Source organism: Emys orbicularis, chromosome 10 (assembly GCF_028017835.1).
Source record: "Emys orbicularis isolate rEmyOrb1 chromosome 10, rEmyOrb1.hap1, whole genome shotgun sequence".
Taxonomy (NCBI): domain Eukaryota; kingdom Metazoa; phylum Chordata; order Testudines; family Emydidae; genus Emys; species Emys orbicularis.
In genome coordinates, this window is record NC_088692.1 from 35,495,485 (window position 1) to 35,517,309 (window position 21,825).

General features: G+C 48.7%; 1 protein-coding gene and 1 pseudogene across 1 annotated transcript in view; both read right to left on the reverse strand.

Annotated features, from left to right (window-relative positions):
- The window catches only part of CORO7 (coronin 7), a 171,092-nt gene extending 158,381 nt beyond the window's left edge, over window positions 1–12,711 (reverse strand). The window contains exons 1-2 of the mRNA XM_065412032.1: window positions 12,652–12,711; window positions 3,272–3,295 (exon numbers count right to left, since the gene is read on the reverse strand). Of these exons, the coding sequence (XP_065268104.1) occupies window positions 3,272–3,295; window positions 12,652–12,711 (84 nt within the window). The remainder of the gene's footprint in view (window positions 1–3,271; window positions 3,296–12,651) is intronic.
- A 4,925-nt stretch (window positions 12,712–17,636) lies between these two features.
- Window positions 17,637–21,825, reverse strand: part of LOC135884608 (voltage-dependent L-type calcium channel subunit alpha-1S-like) — a 46,672-nt pseudogene continuing 42,483 nt past the window's right edge.

The window sequence follows — 21,825 nt, forward strand, 5'->3', positions numbered from 1 at the left end:
ACAGATACTGAGGGAAGGAAGGAATTTAACACATAAAGGCACTTGCCAGATCTGCATCATGCTGTCCTAGGGAGAGGCTGGCCATTTTAGTCATCTGCACTTAAAAGGCTAGCTACATTTAAATGCTAATCCTCACCTTTGAGTGACAAGATGAAGAAATGCTCCTACCTGGGATCTGATCCCGTTTTGGCTAAGAGGGACAAAGGTTATGACTTGGGAATATTATTCTCAACATGAAAAATATTGTTGGAGCTGGAAAAGGGGGTGAACAGTGAGGTAGCAATATTTGCAGGATGACAATGATTTAGATTAGCCAGGACTAGAGAAGATTGTGAAGAATTTCAGAGACACCCAAGTGAATAAGTACACAATAGTTATAACATTCAAAAACCAGTTGGAGAACACTTCAATCTCCCTGGTCACTCGATTACAGACCTAAAAGTCGCAATATTACAACAACAAAAACAGACTCCAACGAGAGACTGCTGAATTGGAATTAATTTGCAAATTGGACACCATTAAATTAGGCTTGAATAAAGACTGGGAGTGGATGGGTCATTACACAAAGTAAAACTATTTCCCCGTGTTTATTCTTCCCCCCTACGGGTCCTCACACCTTCCTGTCAACTGCTGGAAATGGGCCATTTTGATTACCACTAGAAAAAGTTTGTTTTCCTCTCCTGCTGGTAATAGCTCACCTTAACTGATCACTCTCGTTATAGTGTGTATGGTAACACTCATTGTTTCATGTTCTCTCTGTGTATATATCTATCTACCTACCTACCTACTGTATTTTCCACTGTATGCATCCGATGAAGTGGGTTTTAGCCCACGAAAGCTTATGCTCAAATAAATTTGTTAGTCTCTAAGGTGCCACAAGTACTCCTGTTCTTTTTACAATAGCAGAAGAAACCCATTGTTAACATGCTTCACTGCATTCTAAACTAATTGTAACCACCCCGCAGTCTGTACCTGACACTTTGATAGAGACATCATAGATAAATATAGACAGACAAAAGTGCCCATCCCTCTTAATGCCAAGGGAAAAGTTGGATTTATGTTGGAAATCAAAGGAAGCCCTTACAGTTTGTGATGAGTCCAATTCCCTATAGACAGGTGGCATGTCTCCTAGCCACCTCCCCAGATGGAACCAATTGCCTTCTTACTGGCAGTCTCAGCAGAGATGTCAAGGACTAAATGGGCCATGGAGACCAATCGACACCTGCCCTGCCCTCTAGATGGTCTCTATAAAAGGCAGTGCAAGAAGCTGCCCTGGCTCTACCTATTTGGTGGAGAAAAAGCCTTGGCCTCCAGGGTTAAGCTGGCACCTTTCAGCAGGAAAACAAGAGGTGGCTTTGAGGTTTGTTTAGGCAGAGGAGATAGCGGAGTGGAGTAAGCATCAGATCTAGATTTCCCAGAAGCATGTTCAAATCCTGCAGAGGCCTGCACAAATTGCGTGGAATCCAGCACAGCCATCTGTTGTGTCTTGTGAATGAGACCATAAATAACTGCCCCACCTTACATGAAAGGGATCCCCCACTTAAAAAAGTCACTTGGGCCTACAATGTATTTAGCCTGCTACTGTTAAAAGGAACACATGAAGTTACTGTAGCAGTTTAGAGAAGAGGTTCCCCCCTCCTCTATTTTTTCTGTGTCTAGTCAGTTTCCTTATTTCCCCTCTACAGCCAGTTTCACCTGGTGAGGGCCTGTCACACAGCAAAATCATAACAAATAGGAAAGCATTTGCAAAGCCACAAAAACTGCCATGAGGATTCAGGCCGGTGAAGGCCCTGGAACGACTTTTAGCTCATTTTGGAAAAGGACTAAAACAGATTACATTGACAGTGTCTTGAAAAATATATTTATTTCTCAGCATTTCTCCTATGAGTAGTGGTTCACCCTGGCCTCCTTGTCCAAACTTTCTAGCCTCCTAACTGGTATTCAGCTTGCTGCCTGCAAGTTCACCACTGACCTTTACCCCAGAGGTGTCTGCATTTCAGTAATGTGGCACAGAGTTCGCTAAATTTGGGGGGATGGAAGGTGAAGCAAGTGGGCCCTATTCAGTGTTGCCCTGGGATGCTTAGCTCCAGCTTGCCCGGCACAAAGCAGACCATAGCAGAGGCATAACCCCCCATCCACACAGCCTGCACTGAGGGCTGCCCTGACCCCTGCAGCTACCAGATAGGGGGTGTATACACCCTCCTCTCTGCCCCAGCCAGCACTAGGACAGAGATGAACCTGGCTCATTGTTTTCTCTGATGAGCAGTTTGCTGAGGTGCAGCCTCCCATTCTGACCTTGGATAGGAAGCTCTAGTAGCACAAACTCTACTGATGGGGAATTAAATCAGCACAGCTCATACTGTGACTCAGGGAGCTCTTGGGACCAACTGGCCCAGGGCACGGGGTGCATAAATGTTGCAGGGAGTCTGGTCTCTCTGTAATAGTTTGCCAAAGGCTGTCATGTGAGGTCTTTGAATATTAGGTGCCCATTGTGCAGTATACATGTACAGTCTGGGCCAAATGCTAACCAAGTGACCGCAAAGTCTCCAGAGGAGATCCTAGACAGGAAAACACAAGCAGCTGTGGCTATCCAATTGGCAAGTGAAGCCAATGGATTTTTGGACTATAACTGTACAGTAATCCTGCATCTTTCCACTGTGGAGGCGAGAAGACACCATGACTTGTCCCACAAACAGAAGATCCCAGCCAAGCCTGGCTGTAAAACGCTGGAAGGATTTTGCTCGCTCTAACACAACAATGCCTTGGGAGTTAAGTTTAGGCTCTAGTATGCCAGTTACGATTTTATTTTATATGTAAACCCTTGGTTACCAATATTTCTGCTTGCTGTCACTTGAATCTCTGTCTTTGTTAAGTAAACTTATACCTGCTCCCTAAGTGCCGTGTGGTAAGAGGAGCGGTGTTTGATGGTATCGCTCAAAGCTGGCCTGTACCGCTCCTTTGAGAACAGAGCACCTGAGAACTCAGTGTCCAGTGGACCGGGGCGGGAGAACTCCAGGGAGACGTTTGGAGGGCGTGGGGGATGGCAGTGCTTGTGTTGCCAGAGCCTGATAGCGTTGGGAAGCTGACCCTGGCAGGCATAGACAAGACTTCCTCACACCCATGGTAGCGAGGTGCTTCCCAAACCTGTGTAGTGTAACATCTCACAGGAGGTTTAAGCAGACACTATTCAATAGCAGGGAGTCACTGAGGCTACCCCAGAAGGCCTTCATGTGGCGGTTGTGGAATCCTAGGCCAGGCTAGTCCATGTCACTTCTCTTCGAGCAGGGATCTCAAACTCAAATCAGCACGAGGGCCACATGAGGACTAGTACATTGGCCCGTGGGCCGCATATCTGAAACCTTTTCATATAACGATACAAAAGTATAGTCAAAAATGAAAAAAATGAAGGTAATATAGTATGTCAGGGGTAGACAACCTGCTACACGCAAGCTGATTTTCAGTGGCACTCACATTGCCTGGGGGGCTCTGCATTTTAATTTAATTTTAAATGAAGCTTCTTAAACATTTTAAAAACCTTATTTACTTTAAATACAACAATAGTTTAGTTATATATTATAGACTTATAGAAAGAGACCTTCTAAAAACATTAAAATGCATTACTGGCACACGAAACCTTAAATCAGAGTGAATAAATGAAGACTCGGCACACCACTTCTGAAAGGCTGCCGACCCCTGTAGTATGCTATTAAAAGTCAATGTACTAACTTTTTTAAAACTATAATGCAAAGAGGGGTTTTAATAAAATATAAACACCTATAACTATTCCTTATGTGGTCAGTAACACTGAGGATGATCTACACTAACAGTCTATCAACACAGCTGTAATGGCAGGAACTTTTTAAAGTAACTATTCATAGAAAATAGGTTGCCATTTTTAACAAACATTCTTCCCAACTACTCACAGCAAAGAATCATACATGCTGAACTTCAGACTTCAGACTGCTCGTCTAGTCCATGAGGCCCCGCCCCTGCCCCGCCTCTTCCCACCCCTTCCCCGTCCTCTGCACGTACCTAGCACTTGCTCATCTGTAGATCCTGAGTGGCATACAAAGGTAAAGGCACTCAATAGCTCAGATGGCAGAACTAAAGGATCTGAAACCGTTTTCTGAGAGATACTGTGATCAATTAAACAGCACATGGGTCGAGGAGATTAGACATGTCTATCTGTACCCCTACTGCCCATCCTAGGGCTCTGGCCTTTTGGTCAGGAAGGCTTAACTAGCAGTGGGTGGCATTTCCAGTAGGACCTATTTTACTGTGCAGCCTGAGTATCATTTCCCCAGACAATGTCTCACTGCTGCATGCTGGCAGACATCTGCACCTCGTCAGTACAGGGTTTACCATGGCGCCACTGGTGCCATGGCGCCGGGCCCACAATCAGAAGGGGCCCTGGCCAGCCCGATCCCCTGGCAGGCTCACCTGGTCAGGAAAGCTGACCCTGCTTTCACCTGGTCAGGAAAGCTGACCCTGTGGGGTCGGGCCCGCCCTGCAATCCCCGGGCAGCAGGAAGTGGAGCAACCTATTCCCAGCCCGCTCCGCCGGCTCGTGCTGGGGGGCGGTTTCCCCCCTGCCCTCCAAGCCTGGAGAGGAGATGGAGCAGTGAAGAAGGGGCATGGGATGGGGAAGAGAAGGGGATGAGGGAAGCGGGGGGGCTAGGGGAAAGAGGCAGTGGGGAAGGAAGTGGGTGGGATGGGGAAGAGAAGGGGATAGGGGAAGCAGGGGCCCAGCATGCGGATCCCCTTGACAGCAGCCTATTAAGCAGGCCCATCAAACCCTCACCCTGACAAGCCCCCCCTCCCCTGCATCTGTACCACCCAGATGAGCCACCCCAGACATCCTCCCCACTGAGCCCCAACCACCTACACCTGGAACCCCACCCAAATGAACCCCCCACCCTGCTGAGCTCCAACCACTTTCACTTGGTTCCCCCTGCAGACTCCCATTGCCCCTGCATCTGGAACCTCCCTGTAAATCCAGATCCCCCACTGAGCTGCGTGCACCCAGACTGCCCCACACATAACCCTCTTGTCCCCATCTGGATCCCCCCACACTAAGTCCCTCCTGCTGCCAGGCTGAGCCTCCTTGCCCACACCTGGTGTGCCTGGCACAAAAGGGGCATGGCCCTTGTGCTGTGTCAGGGTCAGCCTATCTGCCAAGTCCCTGTCGCAAGGGGTGGGGGAGGCTGCAGGACATTCTCCCACCTCAGTGGCCTGTGCTCCCCACTGCCATGGTGGAGTTGCCACATTTATTGTAAAAAAAAAAAAAAAAAAAAAAAAAAAAAAAAAAAAAAAAAAAAAAAAAAAAAAAATTGCAGAATTTTAAAATATTATGCACAGAATTTGATGCAGAATTCCCTCAGGAATATGGGGCGCTGTACAGCTGTGATGGTGGGACTGTGAAGGGGGTGCAGGACAGTAGGGGATCTGTGAGTCGGGGAGCTGGGCAGGGGGTATGGTGTGCAGGGTGCCATGCAGTTGTGGTGGGAGGTCAGTGGGAGGGGTCTCTGGGCAGGAGGTGCTGGGCATAGCGGGTCTGGGGGCATTGGGCATAGGGATCTGTGCTGGAGGTCTCTGGGTAAGGGGGCACTGGGCATAGGGATCTGTGGGGGAAGTCTCTGGGTGAGGGGGTGCTGGGCATAAAGGCAGGACACTGGGCAGGGTGGAAGGGACACACTGGCAGTGCAGAGCTGGGCGGGCCAGTGTGCGCCTAGCAGTTGTGGGTTTGTAAAGAGTGCCCTTGTGCTGGGCTGAGTGGGGCCACTCCTGCTGCACTGCACCTCATTGTCCCCAACCGGCCCCTCACTCTGCGGACCACCCCCCCATCACATGCCCTATTTCCCCAATCGGGGCCCACAAATATGTTTGGCGCTGGGCCCACAAAAAGTTAATCCGGCCCTGCACCTCGTTCATGCCAAAGGGAAGACATCCTTGCAGCAGACAACAGCTCCGCCAAACATGGATGCATTCCCCCAACGCCTGAGGCACCTCGAAGGAGCTACCAGAGCCTGGCCAGGCTGACACAGACACTCATCTCTCCCCATTTCTCCGAGGACAATTAGCTACAGTAGCTGCCTGGTTCCCAGACCTCAAGCTCTCATTCATGAGACAGAATGCAAGCCTCGCTCTCAGGTGCCTTCCAAACAGCGAGGCAGACACCGAGGGTGAGCAACTTTTGTCCCCCAGTACATGGACAGGCCAGAGGCTGAATGGTGCAGGGCTGGAAACCAGGGATCACTGCAGTGCCTTTGCATCTCGGTCACCCGTTCAAAGCCGAGGCCAGGACAGTGGTGACGCCGCCATTACTCCCTGAAGGCAGAGGCGATGCATGTTGCTGATCTCCCTCCAGGTCCCAGGGGATGAGCAGCCTCAAACACTCACCAGAAACTGGCCCCTCCCATTCAGGCATTACGGAGCCCAGGACAAGATGTTAGGCTCTGCCCCCATCTCTCTTGGCACCCCAGTCAAACCCGCTCTCACCTCACAGGAGTGGCAGGGGAAGTGCTGGAGCAGGAGCCTGCTCCGGGGCCTCTCTCAGGCTAGAGGGGGATGCTGGTTTAACCAGCAGCTCCACCTGCCCTCTGGGTGATGTCAAGGAAAGCAACAAGACATGCTGGGAGCCAGAGACACAGAGCACAGCTGGTGCTGCAGGCTTGAGTCTCCCTGACACCCCCATGGGTGTTGCCAAGCTGCTGCCCAGGAGCCCTGGGGCTTGGACAACATTCCCAGCAAGCCCTCCTGACTGGCAGCCCTTGTTCCTTCATGGGCAGGTTCAGCGGAGAAGCCGACAAGTGGCCTATGGAGACCCACCTGCCCCGACTCCTGGATGTGGCTCCTCTGGGTGGGAGCGAGGGGAGCAAACACTGCCGCCCTGCTCTGCAGGCAGAGGAGTTTGTTCTCCACAGCTGTCAGCCCAACACTTCCACAAAGCATCTCATTCTATTCTAAACCGAGCCATGAGCATCCTGTGAGAAGCTGGACCTTGCTGGCTACCAATATCCATAACTAGCCCAGCTGAAACATGGGCCTGCTGCCAGCGCGGCTCCCACAGCCTTCAGCGTGAGCAGTGACATCCATAACACCTGCCAGTCAGAGTGTATTTTTATACACACTGCTGTTAGCAGGCAGCTCAGCTCCTGTTAGGCCTTTGAAATTTAGCAGTTTGTTAATCTGAATATGGAGAATCAACCCTTTGAAGAAAGCTTAAGCCACAGTCAGTCAAGATTCCGGAAGCATCAATGGGCCAGGTGGGTTCTTGGCTCTGCACACCTGACTGGGGTCTGAAGCACAAAGCCAAGAACCTATTGGGAGGTGCAGGGAGCTGCTATAACTAGGGCATTGCTTCCGGTTTTACCTGCAGAATTAATTTGACCTGCACACAAGAACTGTTGGCAGACAGCCGCTCATTGCACAGGGCCTGGGTTATGAGAACTTTTACGGTTTGCAGTTAAAAATATGGAAGGAGAAAAAAGTCTCCATGTTAAGGAATCAGAATTTGGGTCATACACATCAGATCTCATGGAGAACAGCCAGCACCAAGCGCTGTCCAGACAGTGCTCTGTAGAGGGGCAGCAAGGTTGAGTGGTCTCACTCGCAGCTGCAAGCCAGTAACAAACCCTAACCCTGGTCTGGCCGCACCTTGCCACATGGCCTCAGGGAAGAGGTCACTCACCTGTGCCTGCTAAAAGAGGGGAGCTGCAGGCACAATACTCAAGGCTCATTATCGCTGCACTGCTGCAGCCTCACCTCCCCTGCCTCCCACTGACTTTTCCTCCTGAATTGCTTGGACTTGAATCTCCAGTGCCAGGCAGCCCTGTAGTCTCCCTCAGAGAGCCGAGCGCCATCACGCTGCAGCCTGGCCACCCACCATGGCACCAGCCTAACCCCCTAACACTTGTCTTCCCTTTCTTTTCTGGGTGTTCTTGAAAGGTATTTGTGGAATTCCTCATTGGCTTTTATCAGCAGGGCCGAGCTGCCTTGCCTTCAGACCTGCTCTGTCTGATCTAGGAAGAGATTCAGGTTTCACACTGGCAACAGATTTGAGGTCTGCACTTCAGTACTACTTGAGCACAGTGCTCCTGCACCCAGGGAAGAAGAGGGGCCATAATTCAAGGCAATGTATTTACCGCAGGAAAGGGCAGAATGCACAGTTACCCAGCCAGTCAGGGGTACCAAAACAACTACACCCCCTGGAATTAGGGCTTGTCTTCACTACCCGCCCGGATCGGCAGGTAGAAATCCATCTCTCGGGGGATCGATTTATCGCATCTCGTCGGGACATGATAATCGATCCCCGAATCGATGCGCGTACTACACCAGCCCAGGTAGGAGTAAGCGCCGTCGACGGGGGAGCCGCAGCGGTCGATTTGCCGCCGTCCTCACAGCGGGGTAAGTCGGATCACATACGTCAAATTCAGCTACACTATTCCCGTAGCTGAATTTGCATATCTGAAATCGATTCCCCCCCGTAGTGTAGACGTAGCCTCAGACTGGTAGCCAAAAAACTCAATATCCTCTCCACCTGCAGTTACCCAACTCACCCACCTCTTCCCTGCCTAGATATTGCGCATGCCTCTTTTCTCACAGACAAACTCCCCAATCCCAGTTAGTTCTGCCATCCTCCTCCCATACCACCCCTAGTTTCTCCTCCCTCACTTTGCTAGCTTCCCTTTACTCAAGGGGGGCTCTGCAACAAGCCCCTAGTCCCCTGCCCTTCATTTATTCATCCCTGACCCATAAAGGCCACCGAACCCAGAAGGGCTAATCTAGAGTCCTTATGGCTCTCATAACAGGGTGTCAAAAAACCTCCCAAGCCCTGAAACAGCAGGTCAGGATGGGGTCACTAGAGTAGCATGAGGCAATACTTCCTCCCTTGGCCCTGTCCCCTAGTCCTAGCCATCTGCTGGTCTGAATACAGACAGACAAAATTTGGTCTCCCGGTGGATGATCCAACAGAGGGCACCCCAGGGCATTTCCTACTCCTGTTCCTTTCCCAATTTCTTCTCTAGCTGTTCCTTCTCTTTTCAGGCTTCCTCTTGTTCCAGTTCCCTCCCTTCCCCCAGGATCGGCCCTGTGCGCCTGAACAGAGTTTGCAGAAGAGATGTGATCTTGGTCAGTTTTACGCTGCCACTGGGAAGCACTGTGTGCCGGAGACAGGCAGCAAAACAAGGAGCTGTGCCCTGAGCCTAGACCGGAATAGCAGAGGGACTACAGGCCAGGACGGAGGTGCATCAGCAGGGCCAAGTGGTGTCCAGGAGCGGAACAGCAGCTTTAGGTGGGTGAAGTTTGCACAACACTTGCCCACAAGATGACTGGCTCAAGCAGTTCTAATGGACATTAAATCAACTGTTTGAGAGGGGGATAATTAAATGTTTAAAGCTAAACTTTGCTGCCCAATAAACAAAAACCAACCGCGCTTCTGTTTAGTGAGTCGGATACTCTAACAGTTTGCCAGTGTGCTCAGTGATCTCTCTCCACTGAACTGTGAGCACCTGGAAGCAGACACATTGTCCAATGTAACTGTAAAGTGCCATGTGCAATTATACTGCTCTATACAAAAACAAGCCTGATAAGCTATATAGCACCTCTCATTTCTGAGCACTCAGAAGTATCACTTCCCTTCTCTTACCAACCCACAAAAAGGCAGCCACCTCTGGGGGGAGTGAACTGACCTGAAGCACACAACGGCTCTATACAACAATTCAAAACTGAACTGAAGACCTTCAGTTATCCTTGAGGAGAAACCAGAACAAAAATTCTGTTGCTGTTTTCACAGCAAGTTGGGGAAACGGTGTGTGTGAGAGGAAATCAAAGGAAACAGAAAACTGTACTGTCAAGGAGGGCTGCACATCTTGGACACCAACCTGGGAGATACTCGGGGCTTGTCTTCACTACCCGCCCGGATCGGCGGGTAGAAATCGATCTCTCGGGGATCGATTTATCGCGTCTCGTCGGGACGCGATAATTGATCCCCAAATCGACGTGCGTACTCCACCAGCCCAGGTAGGAGTAAGCGCCATCGACGGGGGAGCCGCAGCGGTCGATTTGCCACCGTCCTCACAGCAGGGTAAGTCGGATCAGATACATCGAATTCAGCTACGCTATTCCCGTAGCTGAATTTGCATATCTGAAATCGATCCCCCCCGTAGTGTAGACGTAGCCTCAGACTGGAAATGAGACAGTGGGAGCCACTGTACTCAGCATTGAGAGATTATTTAGATGCCTCCATATGGACACTAGAACCTAACTTTAGGCACACACACATTATGAAAATCTTAGCCAGGGATTCACCTGTCCCCCAGGGGAGCTGGGGCAAATGGCCAGTGCAGCACTCCGAGATCCCCACCAGCCAGCTGCCATAGAAGTGCAGGGCTGTGTATAGCGTGGCAGAGAGTCACAGAACTTTAGACTCTTTAGGGAGATCGTTACTACACAGGCACAAAACATTTTCATCATTTTGAATGTAGTCATTCAGCACTTCTCACACTTGCATGCACTGTGCACTATACAGCACTGCAGCGAGCTATCCACAAGTCTGCACTCTCACTTCCTTATCTACAGAATCATGGGACTGCACAGTTCCACTCTGCACCACTCAGGGGCACAGAATTGACTTGGGCAGTCCCTTGGTATCACAGGAGCAGGTTCAATCTTCTGTTTATGGAAAGGAAGTAGTTGGGTATTAATATATTTCTTTTGCCTTTAACGGCCGAAAATTTACACTTTCAAGAGTGAGGAAATGTGAAAGATACGCTGAACATCCTTAACTCCCAATGGAGTTCCTGCATAGTGCAATTACTAGTTAGGCTTATGCAGTGTGCGTCCAAATTAAGGGGCTGATCCTCTAGCCTTAGTTTGCATGAGATGGCTAACAGAAGCCAATGAGGCCACTCACCACATGTAAACAGGCTGCAGGATGAGGCCCTTGTTAGAGCACCTTCACTGTTCTGCTTCCTAATGCTTAAGTTTGCAGCCTATTGCATTCAGAGTGTTTGACACCCAAGATTCCCAGTTTGCACTGAGAGAAGTTCCCGGTAGTGTTGCATTTGCGGACCGCTGTCATGCAGTGTCCTCACCTCCTGCTCTAATTCACTGGTAGCATACATGCACACAGCCAGTCTCTGCCACATTAGCATAAAGGGCATGTTGAAACATTTTCCTTTCCTAGCAGGTTAAGCTACAATTTGCTCTGTAGACAAAAGCTCTACAGCACAGGGAAGAGGTTACTCAACCCCTGAGAGGAAGAGAGGGCGGAAATGCTGAGAACATCTTGTGATACAAAAACCTAAACTGAAAACAGTTGCAAACAACACTTTGAGAAGTCCATTGAAACGGCACACTGTGGTAAACTTAGCATTTCAAAGCCACATGGCACCATAATATCTAGCAGAGCAATGTCATGAGGAAAAAAGTTTCTAGGGAGAACACTTACAATAAGGCAGATAACCCCAGGTGAAAAATGCTAAGATCCAACACAGGAACACAACAGTATTTGTGTTTTACAGACAGCGTGCCAACCACGCAGCCTAGATAGCAACGAAGTCACTGAAAACTCATTTTGAGTCAGCTGGATCTTGTTTTCCAGGGATTGTTGGTATGAAAAAAATCTAAAACCAGCATGTGTGTTCAGGGACTGGTTGTTGGGATGAAAGTTGTTCTCTGATTTCTGACAGTTAAAAAATAATGCAGAACAAAGCAGCCTGGAGATGGCCTGAAATCAAATAAAGCCCAGGAAACGTGATGCCGTTCAGAAGTCTGGATGTGGGCAGCGGAAGCGCTGATAAGTCCAAACTAGAAGGCTCACGTCTACTCACAGCCAGGACAGGCACCTGGAGATCACTGTCCATCAGGGAAGAGCTCCCCACTCCAGGACCTAGGGACCAGACCTCCACCATCCTGCACCACACATGGCCATTCATGCCAGAGCAAGCTGGGGGCGGAGGGTTCTACTTCCACTGGACCCCAGTGCAGTAACTGGGAGTGATAGAGCGGACAGACTCGGACCCCAGAGCCCATCCCAACCACAGGCTGCCTAGGACCAGCTGTGACTGGGGAACCTCAGGAAGAGATGTTGTCCCCTTCCCCGTCACCCCAGGCTGCATGGGCAGGGAGGGAGTTAGAGGGGAGGGGACAAGGCCCTTGGTGGGCCACCCAGCCAACCCTGCCCAGCATCATGGAATGTCAGAGCCCCTCAAACTGCACCACCTAGCTCTGCCTGGCACCTGGGAGCACCAGGAAAGGGGCTCCAAGGGGAGAGCCATGTGCCCTCTGCCCCATACAGCCTGTGGGGGAGGGGATGGAAACTGACCACCAGGGGCCAGGGCAGGGTGGGAAAAGTGGAGGATCAGGGAGCCTCAGGGGCAGGGCCCCCCCAGAGCAAGGCAGGGGAAGCAGGGATGATCCTCAGGGGAAAGGGGCTCGGGGATTCACAGAGGCGGGGGCTTCGTGGGTTCCCGAGGGCGGGGCTGGGAGAGCAGGGACGGGGGTTCGGGGTCCCCGGGGGGGTCCCCAGGGACGAGACTGGGAAAGCGCGGGTCCTCAGGGGCCCCCCGAGGCGGGGCGGGCTGCCCGCGGCAGGCGGGGCGGAGCGCACAGTGCGCGGCTGCGGGGGCGGCCCTGCCCCGGCCGGACTCACCTCCTTGCGGGCTGTCTTGGCCACCGCGTGCCGGAACCGAGACGCCTTGAAGCGGTTCATGGTGCCGGCTCGGGGCTCTCAGCGTCTCTCCCTCCCGCAGGCTCCCGCTGCCACGGCCGCGCCCTCCCCTAGCCGGCAGTCCCGCCCCCGCACCAGTCCCCGCCCCTACTCCGCATAGGCCACGCCCCTGTGCCTGGCCGCGCCCCTTCTTCCAACAGACCCCGCCCCTGGTGATGCTCAGGACACATCCCCCTGCCCCTTGGTTGGGTGTGTCCCAGGGTGCCGCCTGCTAACCATGCCCAGTGCCATGCTACTAGCGGGACCAGGAGCCTACCTGAGTGAGGGCAGCCCCCAGCATAGCTCCGCTCTGACCTGAGCTGCAGGAGGGGACGTGCCCTGCATGGGGTCTTGGGCCCATGACTGCAATGGGGCGGTGACCCATGGGAGCAAGGCCCGAGCACTGGGAGGCTGCAAGTGCTGGTCACTGCAGTGTCGAGGTTCCATGGTTTCCCTTCCCTGTCCCAGCCGGCAAGGGGCAATAGGGTAGGGTGCCACCAGCCTAGGCATGGCCTGGTCAGCAGGGGTTCATTGTTTGCCCTTCAGGTCACTCCTGAGTTCCACTCCCTATATGACCAGACAACAGTAGACAAGGACTCCAGACTTCAGCCGACCAACACCAGACTGCTCGTTAATAAAACCAGTTCTCGCCATGCTCTGATTGTGGATGAGGCCTTGTATCGGGGGGGGCCTTGCCCAGGGGCTGGAGAGCCTGGGTCTAAGCCAGTGCTATTGCAAGAGGAGACTCACCTGAGAGGAGTCAGCTGTTGCCAATGTAAAAGGCAGCAGGAAGCACCAGGGCTGTGTGCGCAGATGGAGGTAGGCGAGGTGTCTGCTGAGTGGAATATGGGCTTTGTGCATGGCAGTTGCATTGGAGGTGGGTATGAACTATGGGGCTAGTACGATGGACATTGTGTTTGTGACTTTAAGGTCTATTTTGAATTACTTTAGGGTACGAACCCCATTTCAGGTGAGGGCTGGTGATAACCTTGGGAGGCTGTATGCTGCTCCTGAAGAGAGGGAACAGAGCAAGGGCCCCGTGGAAATGTCTTTGGCCACGAGGGGGTGCCAGGCAAATGGCCACCCTGCTACAGGCCTCCTGTTGTACTTTTACTGACCCATGGCTGGATAGTTCCCTTGGTTGTGAATTAGTACAGCCTTAAGAAGCAACAAAGAGTCCCGTGGCACCTTATAGACTAACAGATGTATTGGAGCATAAGCTTTCGTGGGTGAATACCCACTTCGTCAGACGCATGTATTCACCCCCGAAAGCTTATGCTCCAATACATCTGTTAGTCTATAAGGTGCCAAAGGACTCTTTGTTGCCTTTTACAGATCCAGACTAACACGGCTACCCCTTTGATACAGTACAGCCTTAGCCATTTGGTGGCTCAGTGACGTGAGAACCTAGGGATGGGCAGGAAGGGGAATGACCAAGCTTTCTGCATGTCAGAGGTAAGGCATGCACTAGAGATCTACTCCTTCATGGACAAGGTCTTGATATGAGTCTTGAGATACGGTGAATAGGCTGTGATATACAGCAAATAGAGAGGGTGTAGGAATTCTTGTGGTATATACGGACCACCCCACAACATCACAGACCTCCAATAGTGGCACTGATCCTGGAGTTGCCACTCTGAAATGTCTTCCATATGCACATAAATGATAACTTTGTTTCATTGAGGGAGACCAGTGGCTTACAACAGGCTATACCCATGCAAGAGGACTCATTCTGGATTTTTGGCATGATGGGAGATGCTTCAATCATGTTCTGATCACAAGCTACTCCATTCTGAAATCAGGGCCCACCCACACTCCTGATCGGGCAGACCTAGAGACTGATGGACTGAAAGGGATCTGCCTGGGGACAGAAATGTGGACTGCCTGGGGGAGGGGGGAGGCAGTATAACAATCTATTATCCATAACCCATATGTGTTCTGCATCCTCCCCCTGCATCATCCTCACTGGTCACCATGGGCGGCTTCCCAATAACCTGCAGCCATTTCTTGACCCTAGTTCTTGCTTGCCACTCTCTAATCTTCCCTTTCTAGGAGAGGTCACTGAAAAGGTGGTGGTGGGATATCTCAAACTACATCTAATATCCTCCAGTTTTTGAATACTAATCATTCAGGCTTCAGACCTCGGTATGACAAGGAAATGCTGTTAGTCTCGGTGGTTGATTGTCTCATGAGGGCAGGGCCGCAGTTAGGGGATGGCAAGCAGAGCACTTGCCCGGGGCCCCACAACACAGGCAGCCCCGCAAAGCTAAGTTGTTTGGGCTCAGGCCTCAGCCCCAGGCGGCAGGGTGTCTAACGACAGCCCTGCATGAGGGAATGGATGAGGCCAGACATGCTTGCTGATACTTCTGTCTATTCAAGGTCTTCGATCCCATTGATTCCAGAGTGCTGGGGCATGATAGGGCTGGGCAGAATGTAGGACTCATGAATGAAATTGTTTTTAATTGTTTACTTTATTAATGTAACTTCATAAGTAAAGTTTTATGAATGAAACAATATTCATTCATAAAACCGGTTACCCCAATAACTGGCTAATTAACAGTTAAGATGCTTGTTAAGAGCCATAGCTGTTCAGTCAGCTGCCTTTGTAAGTTTCACTATCAATCCAATTCCTGCTTAAATCACTGAGACTTGCACTGTTTCAGTATTGTAATTTCTGTTCACCATTTATTACACTTGCCTACAGTGTAACTTCTGTTCACTGTTTGCCATATTGTAATTCAAACCCCATTTTAAAACGCTTACTCCATTTTGTAAGGGCTTGCTGCAACCTTCATTTTTGCAAACCCTGCTGTAAGCTTATTAGTTTAGTTTAGATGTGTGAATGAGGTAGGTATGGATGATGGAATCAACCTCCAGCCCCAGCCTGTCCTGATTAAATAGAGTTCAAACACCAACGGCTGAAGATGCAGACAAGAGCCCTAACAAAGTAAGAAGAATCCACCCTAAAAAGAAAAGGTACAATAGAAGAAAGATCAAAGCCCGGTCCCAGGCTGAAAGTCATGTCTGCAATTGACGGGTGATCAATCACCAAACCCAGAGGCAGCGTGACACAGCAAGACCTATAAACTCTGGATTCAAACTAAAGCCTACAAAAAGGATGGGTGAGATGGAAAACTTTGGAGGAGGGTAACATTCTGCTGCCAACATGGAAGGGCATCGGTGCATGCCCAACAGAGACCCAGCTCATCCTTGTGCCCGGCTTTCCTGGCCAGTTAGCCGCCACAAGCTACGAACCTAAGCTGCAAACTCAAGCCACAGACTCAAGCAGGACTGGTAACTATGCAGCAGCTGCAGAACATCTGATGGATGTGTGTGTGTGTGTGTGTGTGTGTATAGGTATTAGGTATAATGTGTGTGTATAAGGATTAAGATATTAGTTATTGGTCATAAATCAAATTGTTATCATAATAAATGTGGCATCTTTATCTTGTCCCCTTTAATAAGATCCTGCTAGTTTTTACTGGTATAACAAGAATCAGATTAAATGCTTAATGGAGACATTCCACAGGGTGGTGGTAGCTACCTGCTCCTCCTCCCAACAGTGCTCAGGTGTGGCATTCTCTTGACAGGGTCCAGTCTCGGCTCCCCTCTTGTTCAATTTGTCCATGAAGCCACCGAGAGATTAGGAGGGTCTCAAGGCTCCAATGTCTTCAGTACATTAATACTATTCTGTTCCCCATCTCCTTTTCACTGGGTCGATATTTGTCTAGGTCAGGGGTCGGCAACGTTCGGCACGCAGCTCGCCAGGGTAAGCACCCTGGCGGGCCGGGCCAGTTTTATTTACCTGCTGACGAGGCAGGTTCGGCCGATCGCGGCCCCCACTGGCCGCGGTTTGCCGTCCCGGGCCAATGGGGGCGGTGAGAAGCCGCGGCCAGCACATCGCTCGCCCACGCCGCTTCTCGCCGCCCCCATTGGCCCGGGACGGCGAACCGCGGCCAGTGGGGGCCGTGATCGGCTGAAACTGCCGCGTCAGCAGGTAAATAAAACTGGCCCGGCCCGCCAGGGTGCTTACCCTGGCGAGCCGTTTGCCGAACCTTGCCGACCCCTGGTCTAGGTACTTATCATTTATCCACCCTGGCATGTGATGGATGGAACTACATTCTCTTGTCCGAATGTCTGGCAGAGATGGAGGTGGATAAAAGCTAATTGTCTAGCGTTCAATCTGGATAAGATGGAGGTGAAGTTGATTGGCCAGGCGGAGGAAATATTTTGAGGAAGTGGTGAGGTCTGTACCTGCCCCCTCAGCTGAGAACATTTACTAGCTGATTGGGTTGCAATCTCATCATGTTATTTCACTCATCCCTTTCCCTAGATTTCCAACTAGCCAGAATGGCTGGAAACGCTGTATTTAAAAGTGTCTTGCAAGTGCGGGGGGAGGAAAAGCTGAGCTGAGCTGAGCTGCAGCCCTTTTTTGCATGTTAAAGATGTGTAAGAACGGCCTGAAAGGTTTTCATTTAATTATTTACGTTGCTTGTTTGTTTTTCTACATTTGAAATTCAGGTAGGTGACTGGAGAACTGGTAGGACTGTGACATCACAGACATCATGGAAGTGAAGCCTGATTAAAGGAGAGACAATGTCATCTTTATTCGGGTAGTTTAGCACTTTACATTTTTTATTTGCTTTGGGGGGAGAGAAAAGATGGTTGTTATTAAAGATTCAGCACACCTGCCCCTTCACCTAACGGATAGGAGAGCTCCTAATACACACATTGAGTCATACAAGAAATCTTCCAACAAGATTCAGAAGATCAAACACAACATTCCTTATATTTGTGAGGAGAAAAAAACGAGTAGAAAAATTAACTTTCAGGCCTTTTTATACAGCATAAGATAGCAAAGGGGGGAGGGGCATTAAAACCCACTCTTTAGCTCACCTTTTACTGGGTAAGAGACTGTGTCCTTTCCTTCAGTCCTGGAAAAGATCCTGAGATAACAAAGTAATGGGTTAGATGGTTGCAATATACTATTTTTTTTTGTTTTGTTTTTTACAGTGCAAATATTCATAATAAAAAATAAGATAAGGTGAGCACTGTACACTTTGTACACTTTGTATTCTGTTTTGTAATAGAAATCAATATATTTGAAATGTAGAAAAACATCCACAAATATTTAATACATTTCCACTGGTATTCTATTGTTTAACCGTGCAATTAATCGCGATTAATTTTTTTAAACACAGTTAATATTTTTGAGTTAATCACATGAGTTAACTGCGATTAATCAACAGCCCTAGTTTATTCTGAAACTAACCTGGTTAAGGTTGACAGATATTTTTAAGGTGAGTGCCCTATAAATATAAACTGCATAATAAATTATAATAATGCTTAGATACAGGCTGGGGAAATGACAGGTCCCAGCATGCAATGCTCCATCTGAATATCTCTTTAATTAGACTTGTGGGGTACCCCATGAGTAGCATTCCATTTCAATCTAAGAGGATGTTCAGCAGGGAGCTGTGACTCCAGGAGACACACAGGCCCAGATCCCCAAAGGATGCTGGGTTTGATGTGCATGTGCTGGGCAGCTGCTACTTAGCACTGATTGAAACATCTTCTCTTCTCTTCTAGGTCAAAACGTCTGCTGTTTGCATTGTAACTCCAGTGTCAAACTATTTCATTACAACACAAACAGGAGACATTTTGATCTAAAAGAAAAGCGAAGCTGTTTCAATCCATGCTAAGTGGCAGCTGCCCTTAATAAGTTTTAAAATAAACTATATTAAAATAATATTTCTACTAGGGCTGTCAAGCGATTAAAAAAATTAATCGCAATTAAAAAAATTAATATTGATTAATCTTGCTGTTAAACAATAGAATACCATTTCTTTAAATATTTTTGGATGTTTTCTACATTTTCAAATATATTGATTTCAATTACAACACAGAATACAAAGTGTACACTGCTCACTTTATATTTATTTTTGATTACAAATACTTGCACTGTAAAAAACAAATGAAATAGTATTTTTCAATTCACCCAGTACAAGTTACTGTAGTGCAATCTCTTTATCATGAAAGTTGAACTTAAAAATGTAGAATTATGTACAAAAAATAACTGCATTCAAAAATAAAACAATGTAAAACTTTAGAGCCTACAAGTCCACTCAGTCCTATTTCTTGTTCAGCCAATCGCTCAGACAAACAAGTTTGTTTACATTTGCAGGAGATAATGCTGCCCGCTTCTTATTTACAATATCACCTGAAAGTGAGAACAGGTGTTCTCATGGCACTGTTGTAGCCGGCGTCACTAGTTATTTACATGCCAGATGCGCTAAAGATTCATATGTCCCTTCAAGCTTCATCCACCATTCCAGAGGACATGCGTCCATGCTGATGACGGGTTCTGATTGATAACAATCCAAAGCAGAGCGGACCGATGCATGTTCATTTTCATAATCTGAGTCAGATGCCACTAGCAGAAGGTTGATTTTCTTTTTTGGTGGTTCGGGTTCTGTAGTTTCTGCATCAGAATATTGCACTTTTAAGACTTCCGAAAGCATGTGCCACACCTTGTCCCTCTCAGATTTTGGAAGGCACTTCAGATTCTTAAACCTTGGGTTGAGTGCTGTAGCTATCTTTAGAAATCTCACATGGAACCTTCTTTGCGTTTTGTCAAATCTGCAGCAAAAGTGTTCTTAAAATGAACAACATGTGCTAGGTCATCATCTGAGACTGCTATAACATGATATATGGCAGAATGCGGGTAAAACAGAGCCAGAGACATACAGTTCTCCCCCAAGGAGTTCAGTCACAAATTTTATTAACGCATTATTTTTTTAACAGGTTTCAGAGTAGCAGCCGTGTTAGTCTGTATCCGCAAAAAGAACAGGAGTACTTGTGGCACCTTAGAGACTAACAAATTTATTAGAGCATAAGCTTTCGTGGGCTACAACCCACTTCTTCGGATGCATATAGAGTGAAACATATATTGAGGAGATATATATACACACATACAGAGAGCATGAACAGGTGGGAGTTGTCTTACCAACTCTGAGAGGCCAATTAAGTAAGAGAAAAAAAACTTTTGAAGTGATAATCAAGATAGCTCAGTACAGACAGTTTGATAAGAAGCAAGTGTGAAAATACTTACAAGGGGAGATAGATTCAATGTTTGTAATGGCTCAGCCATTCCCAATCTTTATTTAATCCTGAGTTGATTGTGTCTAGTTTGCATATCAATTCCAGCTCAGCAGTCTCTCCTTGGAGTCTGTTTTTGAAGTTTTTCTGTTTTAAGATAGCCACCCGCAGGTCTGTCATAGAATGGCCAGACAGGTTAAAGTGTTCTCCCACTGGTTTTTGAGTATTATGATTCCTGATGTCAGATTTGTGTCCATTAATTCTTTTGCGTAGAGACTGTCCGGTTTGGCCAATGTACATGGCAGAGGGGCATTGCTGGCACATGATGGCATATATCACATTGGTAGATGTGCAGGTGAACGAGCCCCTGATGGTATGGCTGATGTGATTAGGCCCTATGATGATGTCACTTGAATAGATATGTGGACAGAGTTGGCATCGGGCTTTGTTACAAGGATAGGTTCCTGGGTCAGTGTTTTTGTTCAGTGATGTGTGGTTGCTGGTGAGTATTTGCTTTAGGTTGGGGGGTTGTCTGTAAGCGAGGACAGGTCTGTCTCCCAAGATCTGTGAGAGTAAAGGATCATCTTTCAGGATAGGTTGTAGATCTCTGATGATGCGCTGGAGAGGTTTTAGTTGGGGGCTGAAGGTGACAGCTAGTGGTGTTCTGTTATTTTCTTTGTTGGGCCTGTCTTGTAGGAGGTGACTTCTGGGTACTCGTCTGGCTCTGTCAATCTGTTTTTTCACTTCAGCAGGTGGGTATTGTAGTTTTAAGAATGCTTGATAGAGATCTTGTAGGTGCTTGTCTCTATCTGAGGGATTGGAGCAAATGCGGTTATATCTTAGAGCTTGGCTGTAGACAATGGATCGTGTGGTGTGTCCTGGATGGAAGCTGGAGGCATGTAGGTAAGTATAGCGGTCAGTAGGTTTCCGGTATAGGGTGGTATTTATGTGACCATCGCTTATTAGCACAGTAGTGTCCAGGAAATGGACCGCTTGTGTGGATTGATCTAGGCTGAGGTTGATGGTGGGATGGAAATTATTGAAATCATGGTGGAATTCCTCAAGGGCTTCTTTTCCATGGGTCCAGATGATGAAGATGTCATCAATGTAGCGCAAGTAGAGTAGGGGCGTTAGGGGACGAGAGCTAAGGAAGCGTTGTTCTAAGTCAGCCATAAAAATGTTGGCATACTGTGGGGCCATGCGGGTACCCATAGCAGTGCCGCTGACTTGAAGGTATATATTGTCCCCAAATGTGAAATAGTTGTGGGTGAGGACAAAGTCACAGAGTTCAGCCACCAGGTTAGCTGTGACATTATCGGGGATACTGTTCCTGATAGCTTGTAGTCCATCTTTGTGTGGAATATTGGTGTAGAGGGCTTCTACGTCCATAGTGGCCAGGATGGTGTTTTCTGGAAGATCACCGATGGATTGTAGTTTCCTCAGGAAGTCAGTGGTGTCTCGAAGATAGCTAGGAATGCTGGTAGCGTAGGGTCTGAGGAGAGAATTGAGCTGGAATTGATATGCAAACTAGACACAATCAACTCAGGATTAAATAAAGATTGGGAATGGCTGAGCCATTACAAACATTGAATCTATCGCCCCTTGTAAGTATTTTCACACTTGCTTCTTATCAAACTGTCTGTACTGAGCTATCTTGATTATCACTTCAAAAGTTTTTTTTCTCTTACTTAATTGGCCTCTCAGAGTTGGTAAGACAACTCCCACCTGTTCATACTCTCTGTATGTGTGTATATATATCTCCTCAATATATGTTTCACTCTATATGCATCCGAAGAAGTGGGTTGTAGCCCACTAAAGCTTATGCTCTAATAAATTTGTTAGGCCTTGGCTACACTCGCGGATTCACAGCGCTGCCGCGGCAGCGCTGTGAAGCGCGAGTGTAGTCGCGCCGCCAGCGCTGCGAGAGCTCTCTCGCAGCGCTGCAAGTACTCCACCTCTCCGAGGGGAATAGCTTGCAGTGCTGCGAGGGAGCGTGCAGCGCTGCAGGCGCTGATTACA